Below are 12,321 nucleotides of genomic sequence, written 5' to 3' on the forward strand. Positions count from 1 at the left end.
GCCCTAAAAAACAGCTTTTGATCTTTGGTTTCATTCATTGATACAATGGTGTACTGTAATCATTGTTTTTAAATCCACAAAGGTTTGAACTTTGAGAGTGTTCAAACGAAAGAAATGGGAGAAAATTTTAATGCGCGTCCGATAAAAGTTTATCAAGTGTTTGGTTAGCGGTTTTACAGACTTTGGTTAGCGGTTTTACAGACTTTAAACATATATAAGAAAGGAAGAAACATAAACTATAGAGTACTGTAAACAATAAAAAAATATATAACATATTTAAAAAACATCCTGTTAATTTAAAAAAAATATGGTGGTAACAACAAAAATATACAATGAACAGAAACACAAAAAAAACGGGGAACATTTTTTTACTTCTACTACACAAATTTTATTTGAAGTGAGTATTTATTGGAACGTAACCCTAGTGTTAAACTGGGGAACACTATATATATATATATATATATATATATATATATATATATCCATCCATCCATCCATCCATCCATCCATCCATCCATCCATCATCTTCCGCTTATCCGAGGTCGGGTCGCGGGGGCAACAGCCTAAGCAGGGAAACCCAGACTTCCCTCTCCCCAGCCACTTCATTTAGCTCTTCCCGGGGGATCCCGAGGCGTTCCCAGGCCAGCCGGGAGACATAGTCTTCCCAACGTGTCCTGGGTCTTCCCCGTGGCCTCCTACCGGTTGGACGTGCCCTAAACACCTCCCTAGGGAGGCGTTCGGGTGGCATCCTGACCAGATGCCCGAACCACCTCATCTGGCTCCTCTCGATGTGAAGGAGCAGCGGCTTTACTTTGAGTCCCTCCCGGATGGCAGAGCTTCTCACCCTATCTCTAAGGGAGAGCCCCGCCACACGGCGGAGGAAACTCATTTCGGCCGCTTGTACCCGTGATCTTATCCTTTCGGTCATGACCCAAAGCTCATGACCATAGGTGAGGATGGGAACGTAGATCGACCGGTAAATTGAGAGCTTTGCCTTCCGGCTCAGCTCCTTCTTCACCACAACGGATCGGTACAACGTCCGCATTACTGAAGACGCCGCACCGATCTGCCTGTCGATCTCACGATCCACTCTTCCCCCACTCGTGAACAAGACTCCTAGGTACTTGAACTCCTCCACTTGGGGCAGGGTCTCCTCCCCAACCCGGAGATGGCATTCCACCCTTTTCCGGGCGAGAACCATGGACTCGAACTTGGAGGTGCTGATTCTCATTCCGGTCGCTTCACACTCGGCTGCGAACCGATCCAGCGAGAGCTGAAGATCCCGGTCAGATGAAGCCATCAGGACCACATCATCTGCCAAAAGCAGAGACCTAATCCTGCGGCTACCAAACCGGAACCCCTCAACGCCTTGACTGCGCCTAGAAATTCTGTCCATAAAAGTAATGAACAGAATCGGTGACAAACGACAGCCTTGGCGGAGTCCAACCCTCACTGGAAATGTGTTCGACTTACTGCCGGCAATACGGACCAAGCTCTGGCACTGATCGTACAGGGAACGGACCGCCACAATAAGACAGTCCGATACCCCATACTCTCTGAGCACTCCCCACAGGACTTCCCGGGGGACACGGTCGAATGCCTTCTCCAAGTCCACAAAGCACATGTAGACTGGTTGGGCAAACTCCCATGCACCCTCAAGAACCCTGCCGAGAGTATAGAGCTGGTCCACAGTTCCACGACCAGGACGTAAACCACACTGTTCCTCCTGAATCCGAGGTTCGACTATCTGACGTAGCTTCGTCTCCAGTACACCTGAATAAACCTTACCGGGAAGGCTGAGGAGTGTGATCCCACGATAGTTGGAACACACCCTCCGGTCCCCCTTCTTAAAGAGAGGAAACACCACCCCGGTCTGCCAATCCAGAGGTACTGCCCCCGATGTCCACGCGATGCTGCAAAGTCTTGTCAACCAAGACAGCCCCACAGCATCCAGAGCCTTAAGGAACTCCGGGCGGATCTCGTCCACCCCTGGGGCCTTGCCACCGAGGAGCTTTTTAACTACCTCAGCGAACTCAAACCCAGAAATAGGAGAGTCCACCACAGATTCCCCAGGCACTGCTTCCTCATAGGAAGACGTGTTGGTGGGATTGAGGAGGTCTTCGAAGTATTCCTTCCACCTATCCACAACATCCGCAGTTGAGGTCAGCAGAACACCATCCGCACCATACACGGTGTTGATAGTGCACTGCTTCCCCCTCTTGAGGCGGCGGACGGTGGTCCAGAATCGCTTCGAAGCCGTCCGGAAGTCGTTTTCCATGGCTTCCCCGAAATCCTCCCATGTCCGAGTTTTTGCCTCCGCGACCGCTGAAGCTGCACGCCGCTTGGCCTGTCGGTACCTGTCCACTGCCTCCGGAGTCCTATGAGCCAAAAGGACCCGATAGGACTCCTTCTTCAGCTTGACGGCCTCCCTCACCGCTGGTGTCCACCAGGGGGTTTTAGGATTGCCGCCCCGACAGGCACCAACTACCTTGCGGCAACAGCTCCGATCTGCCGCCTCGACAAAACAGGTGCGGAACATGGTCCACTCGGACTCAATGTCCAGCACCTCCCTCGTGACATGTTCAAAGTTCTTCCGGAGGTGTGAATTGAAACTTTGTCTGACAGGAGACTCTGCCAGACGTTCCCAGCAGACCCTTACAATGCGTTTGGGCCTCCCAGGTCTGTCCGGCATCCTCCCCCACAATCGCAGCCAACACACCACCAGGTGGTGATCGGTGGAAAGCTCCGCCCCTCTCTTCACCCGAGTGTCCAAAAAATATATATATGTATATATATATATATATATATATATATATATATATATATATATATATATATATATATACTGGCAACTTGTCCAGGGTGTACAACGCCTTCTGCCCGATTGTACCTGAGATAGACGCCAGCCCCCCCCAAGACCCCAAAGGGAATAAGCGGTAGAAAATAGATGGATGGATTATATATATATATATATATATATATATATATATATATATATATATATATATATATATATATGGTAACTCTATAGTAATAAATAACTAATTTAGAGTTATTTGGAGACAAGGGGATTATATAAGGGTTTGGCTTTAGGGTTAGGGTTACTAATAAGTAATAATTCTGAGGTTATTGAGGGAAGACTTACTGGTCGTATAATAGAATGAGGCATTAAAAAGTACTTAATAATGGCCAATAAGAGCCAATATGTTAGTATTTTGCATGTTAATAAGCAACTAATTAATGGTGAATGTGTTCCCCAGACTAAATTGTTACCATATATATATCTTCAGAAGTGTAGGGAAACCTGCGAAACAGGCTTGTAGGGATGAAATAGCCTCTTTGTTTTTTACAGGTACTTTTTAAAGGCGGTATAGTACCGAATGTGATTCCCTATGATCACGGTACTATATATCGATATACCGTACTACCCTAGTACAGATGTACAAAAGATCATGTACCCAGAATAGCGTACTAAAAGTGCTCTTAAACCATCTACATTCCAGCATCAACACATTTCCAATGCACTATTGTGGGACCTGAATAGTAGAATAGAGGACCTTTTAAGGACATTTGATTTACCTTTTTTGGTAGCAATCAGCCACTTTGGTGATTCGGTAGGTTTGGAGCAGCCCATGTCATTTTTAGCATAGACTCGGAATTGGTACTCTCTTCCCGGCATTATGTTGCAGGCTGTGAATTTGTTGTTGAAGATGTGATCTGCCACGGTGTGCCAAGTCCGTTTGCTGGAGTCCCGCTTCGTCACCATGTAGTGCAGCCTATCATCTCGTTTCTCGTCTGCAGACGCCGTCCATGAAACGGTCACTGTGCCCAACACGTTTTCTTCAATCTCCACTGGACCTGGTGGTTTTGGCTCATCTAAAGTTTGAATTACGACATATTTATTTTACATTGTACTTTGTAAAGTACACAGCAGCACAGCATTTAGTAATCGGGATATTAACTCCACTATTAATACTTACTCGTGACTCTAATTTCAATACTAAAGGATTCCTGGCCGACAATGTTCTTGATAATCACGGTGTAGATTCCAGAATCGGAGCGCTCGGCAGAAGGAATCAAAAGCTGCGACGTGCCTTCCGCGTTACTTATTGTCACCTTTTTAGTGACCGGCACACCGTCCTTTAACCAAGTGACCTCAGGCCAAGGAGAGGCCTGTGGGGCACATGAAGAAGTGAATTACCAAGAATATGAAGAATCATTTCTACTCAATCACTGACAAGTGGGACAACTCACCTCAAAGTTCATTGAAAATCGGGCTGAGTTTCCTGCTCTGACCACCATGAAGCTCTTGATCTTGGCATCTGTGAAGCGTGGTCTCACTAGGAAAATAATATGTAGCGTAAACACTTGGTTGTGCCACATTGAGATTTGTGTAGAAGTGCCTTATTAGAGGTGGACAAATCTTTTCCACGCCATGGTCACAATCGCAATAACTTTATCCGACCCGGACATACGGTGACGCAGTATTTTCGCCTACAGAAACAGACACAGCCCGTCTGGTATTCAAAGTTCAATCGCAACACGATCCACCAAACCCTTGTCTGCACCAAACAACCCGACCAAGAGATGTGTTTCAGTCCTTTGGTTATTCGCATGCTGAGGTTCCCCAAATTGTATTTGCCCAAGCGAACCCTACGAGCAGAGCACTTGCACCAGAGTTTGTCTTTACCAATGCAGAGCTTACACCAGCGTAAACACACCTTTTAGCTTACAGAAAGGGAGTTACCATACACATTTCAGATCATTGTCGTCAATGAGTAGTGTTGAGCAGCAATATGATGATAAATACTAGATATTGAATATTCAGTGGTGTGCCAGCTAGGCCTTTTCTTCTGGCCTAACATAAATCATGATCATAGATTAATAAAAGGTCATTTTAATCTACTTTCCCTTAAAGTATTCATCATATTCACTTCATGTCTTATTAGGTAGGCTCCAGTGTTGCCTGTTTTTATGTTAGAGCTTTTATCCAATCAGATTTCAGCGAGCTTGTTGGCAGCGCCGTATACATTCTGCCGGATAAACAGACGATAGACAGTTGCGATGGCCAATCCGATCACGAGTTGTTGACAGTAGCCCACCCAGGTAGCCTTACACTAACCATGACTGTGATTGGATTTTCACTTGTCACTCCCAAGTGGAAATCCAATCACAAGTTGTAATTTGCAAAAAGCAGGGAGGGGCACCGGACCCATACCCGGCCAGCAGAGAAATCATCGGTTCTCACTTTTTTAACTCTCAAAGACAAAGTTCAATTATTGTATCTATTTATTTTTCCATATTTAATATGTTCTTTACAATTATTTAAATTTTGACAGTACCACATAAGGTATGTTTTTAATGCTAATGCCGAATGTGCCGAAATATAGCCTGTTTTGTACACTGTTGAAGTGGTTCGATACAAAGTAGTGCACAAGTGTGTTTCTGTGGAGCATTTCTCCAGCTGTGGTCATGTAGTGACATACATTATGGTACTTTGAAGGGCATTTATTAAAGTTGGACTAAGTGGGTCATCACTGAAGGCCTAGGTCGGATACGCACAGCCCCCCACTGTGAATATCTGATGAATAACATCCATGTCTAAAACTGGTCTTTTAAACACAGACTTGTATTATATATGGGAGTTCCAAACAGCCATCCATTTTCTACAGCTTGTCCCTTTCAGGCTCGCGGGGGGTACTGGAGCCTATCTCAGCTGCATTAGGGCGGAACGCGGTGTACACCCTGGACAAGTTGTCAGGGCCAACACAGATAGACAACATTCACACTCACATTCACACACTAGGGACCATTTAGTGTTGCCAATCAACCTATCCCCAGGTTCAAGACTTTGGAGGTGGGAGGAAGCCGGAGTATTTGGAGGGAACCCACGCAGTCACGGGGAGAACATGCAAACTCCACACAGAAAGACCCCAAGCCAGGGATTGAACTCAGGACCTTCATACTGTGAGGCACATGCACTAACCCCTGTGCCACCGGGAGTAAATATATTTGAATAGTATACCCATTCTCACCAGGAGGAGGCATAGCAAGAACGTAGTTGTCCAGTTCTCTGGGCTCTCCCTCCCCTCCGTCGTTTACAGCGATGACTCTCCCCCAGTACATGGCCATGGACTTCATGCCTTTCACCGTGTAGTAATTGGTGGTCAACACGGTAGAACTGCAGCGATTCCAGTCCGTGTTCTCCGCGGGACGGATCTCCACAAAGTATCCCTTGGCCTCGTCCTGGACCCCCTCAATGTCCTTGGGCTTGGTCCAAGACAGTGATAAAGTTGTGTAGTTGGAATCTGTCACTTTCAAATCGAGGACCTTTCCAGGAGGCTCTAAAAAAATTGTCATCTCGAATTAATGAGGCGGTTTTTAGTTTTGTGTTGAGTAAAATGAATGTCCACCTACTTTTGGGGTCTCTGGCGAACACAAAGTCCGAAGGTGTACTGAATTCACCTGCTCCGGAGTTGTTGATTGCCGACAAACGGAACTCGTATTCCATTCCTTCAACCACATCTTTCACAGCAAATGCTTTACCTGTCAGTGTGGGAATCATACTTTTAATTATTACCAAGACAAGTCGGTGATATCGATGGAAGGATGCGTTATGTAACCTTTGATCATCTCCTCGGGCGGGTTGACCTGACCCCACAGATTGCTGCCTTGCTTGCGTTTCTCAAGGTTGTATCCGAGGACACTAGTTCCACCGGTGTTGGCAGGCGGCGACCAGGACAAGTTGATACAGTCCTTGAAGGCGCTGACAACCTTTGGTGGTGATGGCGGTCCAGGGTATGCTGTGGACGCAAACGAAGGAAAACTTAGAACAACAGGGCCATTTAGACCATGCTTTGGCATAACTCCTTCTTTCTTAACCGTAGGGCTTGTGGCCCATTGTTGGGCGGCAAGCGCCACTTAGAGGGCCGCCACAGTAATATTTTCTCAGCAGTGGTACTCAGTTGTAATACACTCTTTCACCATGTGTGGCAATGAGAACAATATAAAAAAAAAAAACAGATGTCCTAGAGAAGTTTCGTAAGTTACCAAAAATTGCTAAATTGCTTAAGCTGTACAAAACAAGTAAATTTGGCCATTGTGTAATTCGTAAAAAACAGAATACAATGATTTGCGCCTATAAAAGTCCGGATAGTTATTTTCCTTTTTGGTCCGGAGGACACAACGTCCACAGTTTCCAAAAACAATTTGAAATGTGGACTCGTCAGACCACAGAACACTTTTCCACTCTGCATCAGTCCATCTCAGATGAGCTCGGGCCCAGCGAAGCTGCCAGCGTTTCTGGGTGTTGTTGATACATGGCGTTGGCTTTGCATAGTAGAGTTTTAACTTGCATTTACAGATGCAGCGACCAACTGTAGTTACTGACAGTGGTTTTCTAAAGTGTTCCTGAGCCCATGTGGTGTTATCCTTTACACACTGATGTGGCTTTTTGATGCAGCCCCGCCTGAGGGATCCAAGGTGCGTAATATCATGGCTTACGTGCAGTGATTTCTCCAGTTTCTCTGAACCTTTTGATGATATAATGGAGCGCATATGGTGAAATCCCTAAATTCCTTGCGATAGGTAGTTGAGAAATGTTGTTCTTAATTTGCTCAGGCATTTGTTGAAAAAGTGGTGACCTTCGCCCCGTCCTTGTTTGTGAATGACTTAGCATTTCACGGAAGCTGCTCTTATACCCAACCATGGTACCCACCTGTTCCCAATTAGCCTGTTCACCTGTGGGATCTTTCATATAAGACTTTGATGACCATTGGATTCTCTTTTTATTTACCATTTACACAACGTGACAACTTCACTGCAAAAAAATGTTTTGGTTCTTTGTTGTTTATCATTATTAGCTCAAAATGGTTTGTCATGTCTTCTTATTCATATATTTTTTCAAATGTTCTTGTCATCAGACCATATTTTCCGTATATTAGATGGAATCTTTGCTTTTTTAAATTCATACTTCATCAATTATTTATGAGTACCTTCTTATGCAGTATATTTGGTTAGTATTTTTTTCTAATCAACCTGACCTAATTCTAAGGTTAATTTCTGAATTAAATATTCATCTTTGTGATGAAGTAATGCTTTCATATCATTTGACAAGGTTGTGAACTGGAATTGGTTGGATAATAATTTTGAATACAATTAAAATCAACACTAATATTACTAATTCAGCGTTAATTTTTGGAACAGGTGCGCAAGGGGACTGAATAGGTGCATACACACAGGTGTGTGTATATAATACAGCCGAGCCAGTAATACAATGACGGTGATGGAAACGCACCATCACAAGTTCTCAAGCTTAACCTCAAACACATCTTCCACTTTACACAGAAGAAATAATCCGAATGACAAAAATCTCCACATCTCATGGGCTATTGTGTAGAATTTTAAGGACAAAATGAGTATATTCCATTTTGGTATCAGGCTGTAACATAACAAAATGGGAAAACTTTGTATTGTAGGCCACATGAATTATTTAATTTACTGTTTACATCATGCAACTTCAGTACGAAATACATCAAAGTCCTTAAATCTTTCTGCATGTGGCCCTCAGTGGACACTCCTGGCCCTTAACCTATATTTTGTCAGAACTAAGAATGTGGACTCCATAAATCCATCAAGAAGATCGTAATACCTTTTGTCCCAGCTTGAATATCCTCTGTTTCCATCAGCTCACTGGTGCCCATTTCGGTCTCAACTCTGATGCGGTAGCAGTACCTGCGGCCGTGGTCTATGTCGAGGTCCCTGTATTTGGCTTCCGGACCAATGGGCCCGACCTTCTTCCAGGTGTTGCGGCCCACTTGTTGCCGTTCCAGGATGTAGTTTCCTATCTTACAGCCGCCGCTATCTTTCGGGGGTCTCCATTTGATCTCGATGGCGGAGGAGGAGGCTTCAACGATCTCCAGAGGTCCCATCGGAGGAGTGGGTTTATCTGCTCGTTAAGAGTTCATTAGAAGCTCTACATACATATCCATCATGCGTTTGGGAAATACATACCCAGAACCGTTATTTCACTGAAGGCCTCAACGGTGCCATACTCATTTTTTAGCTTTAGCTTGACTTCGCCGCTGTCTTTGCGCTGCAGCTTGATGAGCAGCAGGCGGGTGCAACCATCCGAGGTCTCGATCTTGATGTTGGCTTCATCTGAAAGCTCTTCCCCCTCCAGGTACCATTGAACTTTGATAGGCTCCCGGCCCAGGAAGGGTAATTTGAAGATGGCTTTGTGCCCCTTCTTCACCCTTACCGGCTCGATAAAGGTTTTTAGCTCCTCTGGGTCAAATCTTGGTGGATCTAAAATAGAAGATTGACACAAAGGTATATGTTGGTGTGATAAAACATGCCCACCTGCCTCCAAGCAGGCACAAAACACTGAAACAACATTGAGATCTTGTAGAAATAGGTCCTGACGTTGAGCAACTCTAAGACAACGTTGAAACAACATGCTTTTTGACGACGTTCAATTAATGTTGGGTTCTGACGTTGATCTGACCATTGAATTTTGGTTATTTCCCAACCAATATTCTACAACACAAGTACAACGTTTGAACAACATGCTTTTTGAAGACGTTTAATCTATGTTAGGTCCTGATGTTGATTTGACCATTGAATTTTGGTAATTTCCCAACCAATATTCTACAACACAAATACAACGTTGAAAGAACATGCTTTTTGACGTTTAATCAACGTCGGGTTCTGACATTGATTTGACCGTTGAATTTTGGTTATTTCCCAACCAATATTCTACAACACAAATACAACATTTAAAACAACATGCTTTTTGACAATGTTTAATCCATGTAGGGTTCTGACGTTGATTTGACCGTTGAACTTTGGTCATTTCCCAACCTATATTCTACAACACAAATACAACGTTGAAATAACATGCTTTTTGACGATGTTTAATTCATGTTGGGTTCTGACGTTGATTTGACCGTTGAATTTTTGTCATCTGCCAACCAATATTCGACAACACAAATAAAACATTGAAACAACATGCTTTTTGACGTTTAATCAATGTTGGGTTCTGACGTTGATTTGACCGTTGAATTTTGTTTGTTTCCCAACCAATATTCTACAACACAAATAAAAACTTGAAAAAATATGTTTTTTGACGTTGAATCAACGTCGGGTTCTGACATTGACTTGACCGTTGAATTTTAGTTATTTCCCAACCAATATTCTACAACACAAATACAACGTTGAAACAACATGCTTTTTGACGACCTTTAATCAATGTCAGGTTGTGATGTTGATTTAACATTGAATTTTGGTTATTTCCCAACCAATGTTCTACAACACAAATACAACATTAAAACAACATGCTTTTTGACGACGTTTAATCAATGTTGGGTTCTGACGTTGATTTGACCAATGAATTTTGGTTATTTCCCAACCAATATTCTACAAGACAAATACCACGTTAAAACAACATGCTTATTGACAATGTTCAATCAACGTTGGGTTCTGACTCTTGTGTTTTACTTTTATCCTGCCTTCTCCTTTTCTGCACCTGTGTTATCAGTTTTCCATCCTCGGCAAGGGGCGGACCTTGTGGCACACCTGCTCTCACTTAACCAGGCAGTATTTAGGCTCTCCACTGACAGCTTGGCTTCGCCGGTTATTGTCTCCTGAGCCACCCACATGCATGCGCCTGCTGCACTACATCAGTCCTGGTATGTTGTCTCTCATTATTCCTGTAATCCCTCAAGTCTTTGTGCTTGTGCCTTAGCCTCCCTGGGGCAACCGGGATTCTGTGTGTGGACTTCATGCTTTGTTCAAGTGCGCCCTGGCCTTTCTCACTGCCGACCATTGAGGAACCTGTTTTTGTATTCATGTGGTTCACTTCTGCCCCATCACCTTTTTTTTTTTACACTTTTTGGACTCATTAAATTGTTTCACTTTTTGTAATTCAACCTCGCCTCCCATCTCTGCATCCTGGGGTCACCTCCTTGATCAAATCCTAACATTGACGTTGATTTAACCGTTGAGGTTTTGGTTATTTCACAATCAATATTCTACAACACAAATACAATGTTGAAACAACATGCTTTTTGACAACGTTTAATCTGTGTTGGGTTCTGACATTGATTTGACCGTTGAATTTTGGTTATTTCACAACCAATATTCTACATCACAAATACAACGTTAAAACAACATGCCTTTTGATGACGTTTATTCAATGTCAGGTTCTGACGTTGATTCGACCGTTGAATTTTGGTCATTTCCCAACCGATATTCTATAACACAAATACAACGTTGAAACAACATGATTTTTGACGACGTTTAATCAATGTTATGTTCTGATGTTGATTTGACCATTGAATTTTGGTCAAAGTTAAAGTAAAGTTAAAGTACCAATGATTGTCACACACACACTAGGTGTGGTGAAATTTGTCCTCCGCATTTGACCCATCCCCTTGATCACCCCCTGGGAAGTGAGGGGAGCAGTGGACAGCAGCGGTGCCGTGCCCGGGAATCATTTATGGTGATTTAACCCCCAAATCCAACCCTTGATGCTGAGTGCCAGGCAGGGAGGAAAAGGGTCCCATGTTTATATAGTCTTTGGTATGACTCGGCCGGGGTTTGAACTCCCAACCTACAGATCTCAGGGAGGACGCTCTAACCACTAGGCCACTGAGTAGGTCATCTGCCAACCAATATTCTACGAAGCAAATACAACGTTGAAACAACATGCTTTTTGACAATGTTTTTCAATGTTATTCTGACGTTGATTTGACCATTGAATTTTTGTCATTTGCCAACCAATATTCCACAAAGCAAATACAACATTGAAACAACATGCTTTTTTGACAGCGTTTAATCAATGTCAGATTGTGACGTTGATTTGAACATTGAAATTTGGTTATTTCCTATGTTGTCTCAACTGACAAATACAACTATTTGGCAATGTTGTTTCCAAGTCAGTTTTAAAGGATACAGTATGTACAACCAAGGTTGTATCAATGTTTTGTGCCTGCCTCCCTGCTGCTTATTTTAATTTCCGGCAGGTCAGGTCTGTCTACAGTAGGTCAGGGCTGTTCAACTGGTGGACCGGGAGTCAAATCCGGCCTGGAAATGACACCGTAGTTCAGTTCTAAACTTTGGAGACCAACATTTGTGCAGCAGACTTGTACAGACACCAGAGTTCTCCTGTTGCATTAAGGACCGTGGACTAGTGTAAACATAGTGTTAGATAATAGTATCGACACAGAAACCTTGCTAGCAAACATATTGGACTATACAACACAAGTGGGTCGCGAGTTCAGTTCTAAGAACTTGAGAGACTCACATTTTTGCACCAGATTC

The 12,321-nt window shown here is 43.6% G+C and overlaps 1 protein-coding gene across 3 annotated transcripts in view; it reads right to left on the minus strand.

Annotated features, from left to right (window-relative positions):
* LOC133541823 (immunoglobulin-like and fibronectin type III domain-containing protein 1) overlaps window positions 1-12,321 on the minus strand; it is a 76,850-nt gene that overhangs the window by 2,151 nt on the left and 62,378 nt on the right. For all 3 annotated transcript variants that reach the window (XM_061885460.1, XM_061885470.1, XM_061885453.1), the window contains 8 exons: window positions 9,013-9,306; window positions 8,651-8,947; window positions 6,624-6,803; window positions 6,418-6,546; window positions 6,036-6,344; window positions 4,255-4,340; window positions 3,981-4,173; window positions 3,580-3,876 (listed from right to left, as the gene is read on the minus strand). In XM_061885460.1, coding sequence (XP_061741444.1) covers window positions 3,580-3,876; window positions 3,981-4,173; window positions 4,255-4,340; window positions 6,036-6,344; window positions 6,418-6,546; window positions 6,624-6,803; window positions 8,651-8,947; window positions 9,013-9,306 — 1,785 coding nt within the window. The remainder of the gene's footprint in view (window positions 1-3,579; window positions 3,877-3,980; window positions 4,174-4,254; window positions 4,341-6,035; window positions 6,345-6,417; window positions 6,547-6,623; window positions 6,804-8,650; window positions 8,948-9,012; window positions 9,307-12,321) is intronic.

This window comes from Nerophis ophidion, linkage group LG02 (assembly GCF_033978795.1).
Source record: "Nerophis ophidion isolate RoL-2023_Sa linkage group LG02, RoL_Noph_v1.0, whole genome shotgun sequence".
In the NCBI taxonomy this organism is placed as follows: Eukaryota; Metazoa; Chordata; class Actinopteri; order Syngnathiformes; family Syngnathidae; genus Nerophis; species Nerophis ophidion.